Source organism: Microplitis demolitor, chromosome 10 (assembly GCF_026212275.2).
Source record: "Microplitis demolitor isolate Queensland-Clemson2020A chromosome 10, iyMicDemo2.1a, whole genome shotgun sequence".
NCBI classification, from domain to species: Eukaryota; Metazoa; Arthropoda; class Insecta; order Hymenoptera; family Braconidae; genus Microplitis; species Microplitis demolitor.
Genome location: NC_068554.1, coordinates 2,420,904 through 2,434,256, shown reverse-complemented (window position 1 = coordinate 2,434,256; position 13,353 = coordinate 2,420,904). Strand labels below are relative to the sequence as shown.

Below are 13,353 nucleotides of genomic sequence, written 5' to 3'. Positions count from 1 at the left end.
AATGCCAAATATATTGGATTAGAGATACTGATATTAAAATTATTATTATTATTGTGACATTAAAGACTGGTTTTAGGACCATAACTGCTTCTAATATACTTTTATTCTTTTCTTAATATTATCAATTATTACCACTGATTATAATTTTTTGTATCTTACAAGTCTATATATTAAGACAATATTAATATATAAAAATTATAGTAAATAAATGAGTTTTTAAAAATAAACTTTGTCACTTTTACACTTTAAAATATACACAACATGACCGATAATGATCTCTGGTCCAAAACAATATGCCAAAGGTATATATTTAATTGTTTTAAAAATATAAATTTAAATGACCAGGATGAATGACTTCGAAGTTAATAATTATGTGTTTTATATCACCTATAATTATCCAAATTTATTTATCAACAAAACTTATTTAATAACAGATAATAAAATAAGATTATGCATGCTCATATACGTAACATATCTAATGTAAACATTTAATTTTTTTAAATATACCATTTAAATAACTGTAAATTGTAATTAGTGTGAGTGCAAATGCAGCAGATATGAGACAATTTTGAAAATTTAAATTTTTATTCTACTTACATTTATTTATTTATTTTGTAACTCAAAAAATTACCAATTGTCAGCTGCATTCACGCTCATTAATTGGTACATTGTACGATAATATCCGTGAGCTATTAATTTTGCGCTCAATCGTTTATAATTATAAGAAAAAAAAATATATGTACAAGATATAATTATTAAAAAAAAATTTGAGTAGAGCAAAAATAAATGATACAGAAGGTAGCCGACGTCTAGTAATTTTTTAATTTTTTTAAAAACGACAAATTATAAAATGAAAATATTTAAAAAAATTCTTCGCGCCAATTTTTCAAATCAGGTTTATTTTTAATCTAGATCTAAATTGTTATTGCCGGTATATCTATATATTATTAATGAGTGTCAATGCAGTAGATACAAGAAAAATTTTTAATTATAAATAAACTAATTAATCAATTAAAGAGATAAAAATATTTTTATTTTTATTCGATTTGAATTTTGTTTATTAATTTAAAAACTATCGTAATTTCCGAATGTTTGCTACATTGACACTCATATATTATTAATGTAGATACTAGCAATATTAATTTAAATCCAGAAAAATAAACCCGGTTTAAAAAACGCGCTTAGTTTTTTAAATTTTCTACATGTGCATATTTTTAGTCTTTTTTTTTTGTAATTGATCTGTTGAAAAACAAAAATTCGACAATTTCTAATTGTCTGTTAACTTTAGGATCGTAAAAATAAATAATTTGATGATGTGTAACAATAATGTAAAGCAATTGTGCCAAAATTAAACTAATTATTATTTAAATTAAATACTTATCATATTATCTATGATCGATTGTACGAAAACTATGAGCTAATCAATACTTTAGGATGTTAAGAAGTGCAAAACAAATAAGTGTCTCGATATGTTAACTAATAGTTAAATAAAAATAATTGTAAAATTGTAAATTTAGTTTTATATGCTGACATTATTTTTTTTTATCTTAACAAATTTGTCAGACGATTTCGATGAAGTATTTTTAATTAAAGTAGGATTCAAATATTTGAATTTATTATTGTAGACTTTTTGGACTTATGTGTCACGCAGAATTATTTATTAGAAGAAAATTTTTTTTAAAAAAGCTGACGTATGATTTATTAATTTTTTTTTATAAGCTAATACTTTTAGTTTTAAATTTCAATACAACGTGAATTTCTTGTACGATTACATATTTTTTATCCACCGTAATTTTATTTATTACGAGCAAAAATGTATACAGTAAAATAAATAATTCACATGTTTCGATGTATTTTAAGTATCATTGTAATATGAAACAATAAAAGACTTATCTACACCATTAATATTATTAAAGTTGACTTCCAAATTAATTAAATACATTTTCTTTTTAAAAATAATTACAATTCAAATAACAATAAATAATTTACCCATTCAAAATCAGCAGCAATAAATAAAAATTTTTAAAATAATTTTTATTTAAATTTCCCGCTCCCGCCATTTTTTAAATAAAACTTATAAATGCTGATTACCACAACAAATTATCAGCAAATTATTTAAATCACCCCTTTAAATTGACAGACATGACAAGACCATGAAATAATCATTTGAATTTTAATAATAATTCAAAGAACGCATGCGCGTAGCCATTACTCCACAAAAGAGGGAAACAACAGTAGCTGCCTTAAGTCGCTTCTCATGAAAAGTAAATTTATTTTCAAATACTAAATTACTTTTAAATAAATTACTAACCATCAGTTCCTCAAAAAAAGTTTTTTCATAATTTTGAATTAACAAAATATTCAAGATTCCAACTGTCAGAAATTTGACAGATCGAACTGTCAAAATTTATTTAAAGTAAAAATATAAATCAACGCAACTAAAGCGACATGAAAAATCACCCTGTGATTTTACTACATACCCAACTCTTCCTGGACCTGGTATATATTTTACTATATTTAAATAATCTACACTACGTATTGGTATCTCAGCATCTGAGTCTGAGTATCTCTCACTCAGTTCGTGCCGAGCATGGCAATGGGCAATTGACGCTTCATTTTCTCGGTGGTTAAGAGAAGCGTGATTGTTTATTTTGTTTTGTTTTGTTTTTTTAAATTTCATTATCAATAATTAACCAGTTGTTAATAAATTACTTCTGTTAATTAAACAAGTGAGTAATATTTAAATAATTATATATTTATAAACAACAAAACTCGCCGGAGTAATGCAACGAATTTATTATTGTTGTTATCCAATGACAGTGTTGTTCACTATTTATATTAATGTGACATTTATAAGTAATATATGATTTTATCACAGAAGAATATTGTTTATAAAATAAGTTATCACTAAAGGATAATAATTAACAAGAAAAAGCAAATGCCTGTCATAGAAATGTATGTGAAAAACGCAGATGCCTTACGGGTTTAGAATGGCTCTGGGGAAATTCTGGGGCGCCCTCGCTGCCTACATCATCTTGTGCACTTTCGCTGTGTCTTCAATTTTTGGTAAGAAATTTTATTTTTAAATTACCCATTCATAATTCAATTTACTATCGTTAACATCGCGAGTACAAGTATTCATTATTTTTTATCACTCACGTACTCTAGGCAAACTAAACGAGACGTGTTTATATTCTCTATTTTTCTTTTTATTGCTTCTGTGTTTACATTACGGCTATTTGAGTTTCTATTCATGATTTTAAATCATTTCGCTTTTATATTTTCTGTTATTTAATAACCAAATAGTCTCAGTAAATATTTCAAATTTTAATTTAAAAGTTAATGATCCGCTAGAAAACGATTTAAAATTTTTGAATTTTTTTTCAATTAAAAAATATTTTAAATATGCGTATAGAAAATTTAAAAATCTACGAGTGCAATTTTTTAAAAATATTTTTTTTTAGTTTATAATTTTTGAAAAAAAAAAATGAAAAAATTATTAGACGTTTGCTAACGAGTCTCATAAAAATTATTAAATAGAAGAGATTTTTTTTTATTGTATGAATATGAAATTTAAATAAATAGAGAACAGGAAACTCGTGTGAATAAAACCTATGACAATTTGAAGATAAAAAAAAGTAAATAAAAGTGTCTGGATCACTTTAATCACTTCCTCGCTAGCACCCCCGCCCAAAAGGAGTCCTAAGGAGTTCTTACAACGAAAAGGAATAGCATAAAAGGCAATGGTGAAGAATAAGTAAAAATAAAAAAAGTGTGCTAGAGGTGTGCATACCCTCGGTTGTGAGTATGAGACTGGAAAGAGCGTTGTTGCCGGACAAGGAAGAGAACTGGAGATGAATAGCCAGCACACAGGCCAAAAAACGAAAGCTAGTAGAAGCACACAAGGTTAAAAAATAAATATAATATAAAAAACACAATGCTCAGACTCTAAAACTACTTCTCTACATATTCATCGTCAATGAAAGAAAGAGATGGAGATGCTATACAGGGATCCTTGCACACAGCGTTTCACTACATCACTACATAACAACAACAACAACTGTGAGGGATCCGAACCTCAGGAATGTAGACCCTCCTTCTAGATTCATCTTCCTCTTATATATTATATTACTCTGACTATCTCACTTCATAAGACTTACCTAGCTTTTTTTCCTTCCCTGAGGCTATCTCCCGTCCTTCTTACCAGCCTCCTAACAAGCCACAATATAAATAATGCTCTCAGGTGCATGCGCTTGCTAAAATCAAAGAACTGAAAATCCAAAGTCCTTTTTTCTGCAAGTTTTGTTTTATTTATCAGTTTATTTCATAGAAGATAACATTTATTCTCATAGAAATTTCAAATTGATTTCCTCGTAGTCTATTATAATTCGAGTAGGTTTCTATTATCGATAGTGCTCACAATTTTAATCGGATCTTAAACTTCGAGCGCGTATTCTATAAATAATTATCTCAATTAAGTTTGAAGATGAGCAAAATCGGACGATTACTTTAGAAATGGTGACAATTTTTAATTTTCAAATTTACGAAACATGCAACTTTTGCCGCTTTTTTATGAAATAACTTTGTAGTGAAAACATTTAGTCTCATTCAATAGAAAGGACGTCATAGATGATAGAATAAAGTAAATTTTTCTTTTTTTGTTTTTTGTTTTGCGATAATTTTTTCATTATTACCCAAAATTCAAAATTACATTATTGATTTTTGCGTTACGGTAAAAATGTCATTTTTGAAAGTTTTTGACAGAGGATTCCAAAATTTTATACATATACTGATTTTTCTTGATCAAGTTCAAAAATTTAAAAAATCGGTTGTATTTGAGAAATGGCGGTAATTTAAAATTTTCAAATTACTATTTTTGACGATTTTTAAGTTCGAATTTCATGAAAAATGATTTTGAATTAAATTTTATACTGAAACTTTAATATAAAAAAAAAAAAATCCACTTCCATTTCGGATGTCAAGTGGCCTTTTTTATGATTCTGGTCAGCAGACAGTTAAAAGATTTCGTATTTCTTTTCAACAAATTACAAAAAAAGAAAAACTAAAAATATTCGCATGTAGAAAATTTAAAAAAACTATAAGTGCATCGAGGAATTTTTAGTTTTAAAAAAATTCAAAAATTATTAGATGTCAACTTCAGCATAATTTTCGAAACTTAAGAAAAAAATATTCTACTCCTTGGTGATTATAAAAGAAAATAACAGAAGCGTGTACTAATTTAAGCGTAAAGTGCACGTGGGCTGATTGTTTAAAGCTATCATAAAATACTCAAGCACTAACATCGTATCTTTCTTTTAGTTTTATCTTTTTTTATTTTCTTATCTCCACTTCCAGGAGAATATATAATGCAGAGCCTTGTGTATGGTAATTCCACAACTTGAGCTCTGAAATAATGGTAAAAAAAATTTCTAATATTTATTAAAGAGCAATAAGCAAGAGAATTATTTATAAGTTTAATAGCACGAACAATTGAAGCTTTGCCCGACGTATTTGAATTGAATCATACATGAGTGTGTACGATAAATTCAAAGCTTTTTTTTTCTTTTTTTAATCTTACTCTCATTCTCATTGAAATTAACGTGTGTGATATCGTACTGGTGTTTGTAAGCTCTACCCTAAGATGATGTAGTAGTGGTCTCTGGTACTGCTGCCGTTGCTGCTGGTGCTACAGACTACTGGGGTCAGCCCTCTCTCGTGCTGTTCATCACTCTACCTTATTCTCCTTTCCTTCGCCACCTGCTTTGCATTCACTCCTTCATCATTATCCCCGACAGCCATTAATTTAAAATTGAATCACGTCTAGACGTCAATTTTAGATACTAAATCAGTCTTTTTATGTTTATAAACATTGATACATATTTCTGATACTTAATCACTTTCATATTCTAAATAATATTCAAACTAAGTTCAAAATGCACCAATAATTTTTCTCCAGGATTCAAATTTAAATCACCGTTCCGTTTTTATCCAGTACTAAATAAATTTAAATCATTATAGGGACCATCAGCGCATCGAATGACTGAAAAAAAACATTAAATTAATTCAATGAATAATTAATGATGTACACATATTAAATGTGGTGTTGTGTCATTTGAGAGTGTCAAGGATGCCAGAGAATCTCTTCCGGAGGCCCAAGTAGTGGATGGGCGAATGTACAAGAGAAAAAGAGATGAGCGATAACTGGTGATAAAGAAAGATAGAATATGAGTGAAGAGAAAATATGAGAAGACTAACGGCCGCTAACAAGGCACAGTCGTGGCAGCAAGAGGGGCGTGCTAACTGCCGTCTTCTCTCTCCTCCTCTTTTCTCTCATACTCCAGGATACAAACCAGCAAGGACTTTGGGTTCACGGACTGCCAACGAGGAATGATCTCGCGTGCCCGCTGTGGTTGCTTTTCTCATTGGCGTAGTCACTATATACATATATATATATTATATATATATAAATGAGTTACAATTTTTTTTTACAGTCTACATATTTTTTTTCCTCCACCTTTTCAAGATAAACATTTTTACGAAACTTTCCTCTTCATATTTATTTTTTTATTTATAATTATTATTATTATTTTTTTTTTTTTTTTAATAAAAAAGAACATGCTCTCCTATTACTCCAGTATTACGAGACTTATGAGTACCCACTCGCGTAAATATAGGAGGCTCTTTAATTTTTTTCTTCTGTATATTTATATATGTATACATACATTCTTATTTTTAGTACATATTATTTTTTATTTTTCTCTATTCCACTTCTCGTTTAATCTCACGCCTCGTCACCTGTACTCCCGACGTTAGATTTTGTTTCTCGTTGGAATAATTCAGCGCACGGTCCACAGGAACGTTAATATAAAATATTTTGTTTCTGCTTAGAATTGTCATTCGATGAAAAAATAAGAAGAGGTGTTGGAGATTAAAATAAAAAAAAAAAAACAAAAAACATTAATGAAATGTGTTTCTAGTATCCGTGATCTACAGATTTAATCGTAGATATTTTTATAAATATAAATCCGAAGATAAACGAAATATAAAAGAGGATACGAGATGATTTTGAATAAAATGACGGACTCTTCTTTCAGACTGTAATTCGCTGTCTATGTCTTGTATTAATCTTTCTCTTACTCACTCTCAATTTCACTCTCTTGTTGAGAATGCCGCAAAGGGAATAATAATGCGTTAAAGTACATAATGAGGCGCAGAAACACCGTTGGGTTGTTGTGAAGCTTCAAAGCATCACAAGGTAAAAAAAAAAGGCGTCACTCTACTTCGCCATTGAAGATCTCAAGTGTCATTTATGAATCTTTTAAACATACTTCAAGTCTTTAAACTATAAAACCCTTGAGTTAATTGAAAAAAAAATTTTTAATACTAGTCCAGACGTAGCAATTAATTAACTATGATTATTTAATTGTTTCAGGGTCTCCACTGCTGCTGTTTGCTACGCGGAAAGACATACGAGTTGCAAATGTATCGCGTAGCAACAAAGTTGGGCTGATAGTGAAAGACCTGACCCAAGGAGCAGCGCTTGATTTTTTTTGGGAGAGACGTCTCGTCTGCTGGTCTGACAGTGAGTTGGAGATAATCCAGTGCGTGAAGACAAATGGTACCACTCCTGGTGAAAGGTTCACTGTAATAAACTCAAAATTATTGAAGCCAGATGGTTTGGCATGTGATTGGTACACCGGGAAACTTTATTGGACCGACCTCCTGAAGAAAACGATCGAGGTTACGAACATCGATGGCGAGCCGCAGCGCAAAGTTTTGTTTTGGACCGAAATATTTGAACCGCGCGCCATTATATTGGTGCCGATGAGAAGTCTTATGTTCTGGACAGACTGGGGAGATTCACCAAAGATTGAGAAAGCAGCCATGGACGGTGACCCTGACTCCCGAGAGACTATTGTCCATGATGACATTTTTTGGCCGAATGCCCTGACTGCTGACTACGAAAACGAGTTGCTTTACTGGGCTGACGGCAGATTAAAATTCATTGCCGTAGTTGATTACTCGGGGAAAAATAGAAGAACGATAATAAAAGAGGGCGTTGATTATCCTTACGCTATTACGTTTTTTGACCAGAAATTGTATTGGACAGACTGGTCCACCTGGTGCATTCATTCACACGATCTCCGATCAACCGGCAGCCAGTCACATCCCCGTGAATTACTTCACGGTGAATATATACCAGGTGACATTGAAGTGTGGGACGCCAAAAGACAACCTTACGCTGATAATCCTTGCAGACACAACAATGGAAACTGTTCCCACTTGTGTTTATTGAGTCTAAAAGCTCCTGGTTACACTTGCGCTTGTCCTACAGGAATAAAATTGATAAATAATTTAACCTGCGCCGATCGCCCTGAAAATTTGCTGCTGATTGTTCAAAAGAAAGAAATGTCGCGATTATCTTTGGACTCTCCAGATTATACTGATGTCGTTTTGCCACTTACTGGTATAAAATGGGCAATCGCAGTTGACTTTGATCCAGTTGATGAAATGTTTTACTGGACAGATCAAGGCGCCCATGCAATAAGAAGAGCGTATTTAAATGGGACAGGACAAGAAGATTTAATTACTAAAGAAATAATAAATCCCGAAGGTATTGCCATTGATTGGATCGCCAGAAATATGTATTGGACAGACTCAGATAAAGACAGAATTCAAGTGGCGAGATTGAATGGCACTAATAGGAAAGTATTAATAAATGAGGACTTGATGAATCCGAGAGCGATTGCTGTTGCGCCACAACTCGGCTGGATGTTCTGGACAGACTGGAGTGTAAAGAAACCTAAAATCGAACGGAGTAATCTCGATGGTAGTGAAAGAATGATGATTATCACCAAAGGAATTTCTTGGCCGAATGGAATAGCTTTGGATCTTGACAGAAGAAAAGTTTATTGGTGCGACGCCAAGACAGATAAAATCGAAGTGTGCAATATGGATGGAACAGAAAGAAGAGAAATAATTACTGATGATCTTCCCCATCTTTTTGGTTTAAGTATTTTGGGAGATTACTTGTACTGGACAGATTGGCAGAAACGAAGCGTCGAACGCGCGCACAAGATCACTGGAGCTAACAGAGAAATTATAATGGAGCCGATTCCAGATATTATGGGGGTAAAAGCATTCAAGTTGGGAAAAACTCAAGGGACAAATCCGTGCGGTAGCAATAATGGCGGCTGCAGTCATCTTTGTTTAAATAGACCGGGAAATAATTATATCTGCGCGTGTCAAATTGGTTATGAACTAAAAAAAGACAAGAAAACTTGTGTGATTCCTGATGCTTTTCTTTTATTCTCTCGTAAAGATAATATTGGAAGAATCAGCATTGAGAATGCAAACAACGATAACATTATTCCTGTAACGGGCGTTAAAGATGCTAGGTGAGTTACATAATTACTTAATTAATTAATGATAAAAAAAAAATATATTTATTTATTTAAATTTATTTCAGTGCTTTAGATTTTGACATATCACAGAATCGAATTTATTGGGCAGATGTTAAATTAAAAACCATATCACGTGCCTTTATAAACGGCTCTGAAGCTGAAAAAGTTGTGGACCTTGGTCTTGAGTCACCGGAAGGTCTGGCATTTGATTGGATAGCTCGTAATCTTTACTGGAGCGATACCAGTACTCAGAGAATTGAACTAGTGCGATTAGAAGACAATAGCAGGAAGGTATTGATATGGCAAGACTTGATAGAGCCGCGTTGCTTGGCTCTGGATCCACGGCACGGTCACATGTACTGGAGTGAGTGGGGAAAGTCAGGGAGTATTGAGAGAGCAAATTTAGATGGCTCTGAACGTCAAGTTGTTTTATCGAGTATCGGACGGACTCACGGACTGACAATCGATCACGAATTAAGACGACTCTATTGGGCGGATCTCCTGACGCCTGCTATCGTGGGTTACGATCTCAAGACGTCAAATCGTAAGTCAGTAATTACACGAAATATCGTTTATCCATTCAGTCTTACTCAGCATCTGGACTATATTTACTGGACAGACTGGAATACTGGTAACGTTGAACGAGCAAATAAAACAACTGGCGCCAATCGTACTAAGATTCACGATAAACTCGAGTCAGTTACCAGTATTCTTGTTTTTCATGAATCAAGACAAGCTGGCTCCAATGGTTGCAAGATAAATAACGGAGGTTGTAGTCATATTTGTATTGCGTTATCAGATACCGATGGTAATTTTTCACATTCTCACAAGTGCACGTGTCCGACACATTTTAATTTAGGATCTGACAATAAGACTTGTATTGCGCCGAGAAATTTTATGATTTACAGCACGAGAAATCTTATGGGAAGATATTTACCAGACGCTGATGACTGTCCGGATGTTGTTATGAAAATTCAAGGTCTTAGAAATATTAAGTCAATTGATTTAGATCCAATCACGCAACATATTTATTGGATCGATGGTCGGTCTATGTCGATACGTAAAACTCTGGAGAATAAAACACATGCATCAGTGATTATCTCCGGAGGAAATGGATTTCACCCTTTTGATCTGGCGCTTGATCCCCTCGGGCGGCTGCTTTTTTGGTCCTGCACAACAAATGACGCGATAAATGTCACGCGACTTGACAATGGATCGGCTCTGGGTGTTGTTGTGAAAGGGGAGGGTGAAAAACCGAGAAATATTGCAGTACATCCTGAAAAACGTCTGCTTTTTTGGACAGACGTCGGAGAAAAAATGAAAGTTATTCAGAGTGCGATGGATGGTAAAGATCGTATTACAATTGCTACAGATTTAAACCAGCCGACAAGTTTAGCCATTGATACGATATCAGATCTTATTTTTTGGGCGCACGGACATCAAATAGAAGTTGCCGAGCTCGGTGGCAATGGACGCCGGGTTTTGATATCTATTGATGAACTAGGAGCAATAGCGTATCTCGCTGTTTTCAATGAATATATCTACTGGTTCAACCGTGAATCACAGATAGTGGAACGTGTTAACTTCACGTCAGGACTGGAGAGACAATCTGTGCTCAATCGTTTAGTCACTGACTTTATAACAGTAAGAACTCCAGAGGATCAAGTCATGGAATCTCATGTTTGCAGCCCGTTTCAAGATTACGGAGGCTGCTCTCACTTTTGTATAGGAACAGAATCACCAGCAAAATGTTCCTGTCCCCAGTACCTTGTTCTCTCTGAAGACAGAAGAGTTTGCAGTGCTGTGTCAGCTTGTCGAGCTGATCATTTCACATGCGCTGATTCCGGTTCGTCGATTGCCAATGATTGTATTCCAGTAACCTGGAAGTGCGACGGACAAACAGACTGTGCTGATGGAAGTGATGAATTAGGATGTCCTAGTTGCGCCCGTGATCAATTTAGATGTCAAAGCGGACAGTGTATTGATAATTCTTGGGTCTGTGACGGTATCGTTCAATGTCAAGACGGCGGTGATGAAGCTCACTGCTGTCAACCGGGTCAATTTCGCTGTACACTCACCTCAGTTTGTATTGCCGGTAATACGCTCTGTGATGGATGGGATAATTGCGCCGACGGTAGCGATGAATCACCAGCTGTCTGCTCGCCACCAAACAGACGTGACATGGTCGGCTCTGCTGGAATAGAATCCGGTAAAAGCGCTTACATAATAGCTATTCTTGTTGTTGTCGGAGTTGTCACAACTGCTGTACTAGGGTTTTATTACTGTCGCAAAAAATTGGCTGGAAGTGAAGAACTACCAGATATTCTACATGATTCTGCGGGTGATCCATTGTCACCAAAGCCCGGCAGATCCGGCAAACCAACGCTGGTTCAAAAGAATGGGTCAAAAGATCACAAGAACGGTTTGAAAACTGTCAGAATGTCAACATTGACGGGGAGTATTGGCTCGAGCTACGATCGAAGTCACATAACAGGTAAATTATTATTATTATTATTATTATTAAAACTACTGACTTGATTTTAAATATTTAATTAAAATTGTTCAGGTGCATCGAGTTCAACTAGAGGAAGTTCTGGTGGAGTTTATCCACAAGAGACTTTAAATCCTCCACCGAGTCCTGCTACAACAGCCAATTCTACAAGATGTTCAAGCAGCAATGCGTCACGGTACCGTCCTTACAGACATTATCGCAGTATAAATCAACCACCCCCACCAACACCCTGCAGCACGGACGTCTGTGATGAGTCTGACTGTAATTATCCAACGCGATATAGGTATGAAAGTGAGCCATTTCCACCACCACCCACACCTAGATCTGTGTATCACAGTGACGCTGGTATCAGCTGTCCTCCGTCGCCTAGCTCAAGGTCCTCGACTTACTTCAGTCCTCTACCACCTCCTCCCTCACCTGTACCATAAATGATCAAATAATTTGGTGCTTCCATTCGTAGCTCTAGGCTAATATTTAAGACGATAACAAAAAATTACGAGCTTCATATCAATTTAAAGTATATTAGATGTGATAATTTACATCACTTGGTTATTTATAAATTTTTAAAGTTACTTGTTTTTTTTTTTAACTTTAATATTTGAGAAAAAAATTGTTTTTAGTATTTAGATTTCGATGACGACGGTGCTAGATATTTTTAAAAAATGCACGAGGGCATTGATCACAGCCACGTAATTAAGTGCAAATATTTGTTTTATAGTTTTTTTTTTTTACACATGTACAAAGTTAATGCCTCTGTGCCTGAATAAAAAAATTCGCGACCAAAACTTTGCAAATAAAAAAGCAAATTTGTCCATGGTACTGTAAATATAAACGTATATGTATATATATAGTTACTAATTACTAAGTAAAAATAATTAAATTTTTTTTAAGTATTTTAATAAATGAATACCATTGTATAGAATGGAGTATTTGACGTTTATAAATTTAAAAAAAAAACGTAATCGTGTTCTTATAGAGCTCAAGTTTTTTTGTTTACAACAAAAGCCATTAATTATTTTTTTTTATCTATACTCCGTTAATTGTGATACAAAGTATGTCGTTTTAATTTTTTTAATTATAAGAGAGAATTTAGATTTTATCTTTTTTATTTTACCTGACGTGGCATCTGACCAAAGGCTGCTTCGAGTAAATATTATTTTTATTAATATAAATATTAACAAATACAACGATAATTATTTGATTTAATTATTTTTAAGAATTTATAGTAATTAAAAAAAGAAATTTGTTTTCCTGTACAACGAAGTACATGAACGTACAAATGCACATGAAAGTTTTCCATTTATAAAAATAAAATTCCTGATATTTATTGTTACTTTATGTACAGCATATAAAATCCTGTTTTTTAATTATATATTATTTCACTTGCGATTGTGTGCCATAATCGTTGATAATAAAACCATGTATTATATTAATATA

The 13,353-nt window shown here is 33.1% G+C and overlaps 1 protein-coding gene across 1 annotated transcript; it reads left to right on the top strand.

Moving 5' to 3' along the window:
• Positions 1 to 2,549: 2,549 nt before the first annotated feature.
• LOC103570038 (low-density lipoprotein receptor-related protein 6) lies at positions 2,550 to 13,272 on the top strand. The gene is made up of 4 exons (XM_008547638.2): positions 2,550 to 3,066; positions 7,433 to 9,398; positions 9,470 to 11,898; positions 11,971 to 13,272. Exons 1-4 carry the CDS (start codon positions 2,973 to 2,975, stop codon positions 12,342 to 12,344), a joined length of 4,863 nt encoding a protein of 1,620 aa, XP_008545860.1. The 5' UTR covers positions 2,550 to 2,972; the 3' UTR covers positions 12,345 to 13,272.
• Positions 13,273 to 13,353: the final 81 nt, after the last annotated feature.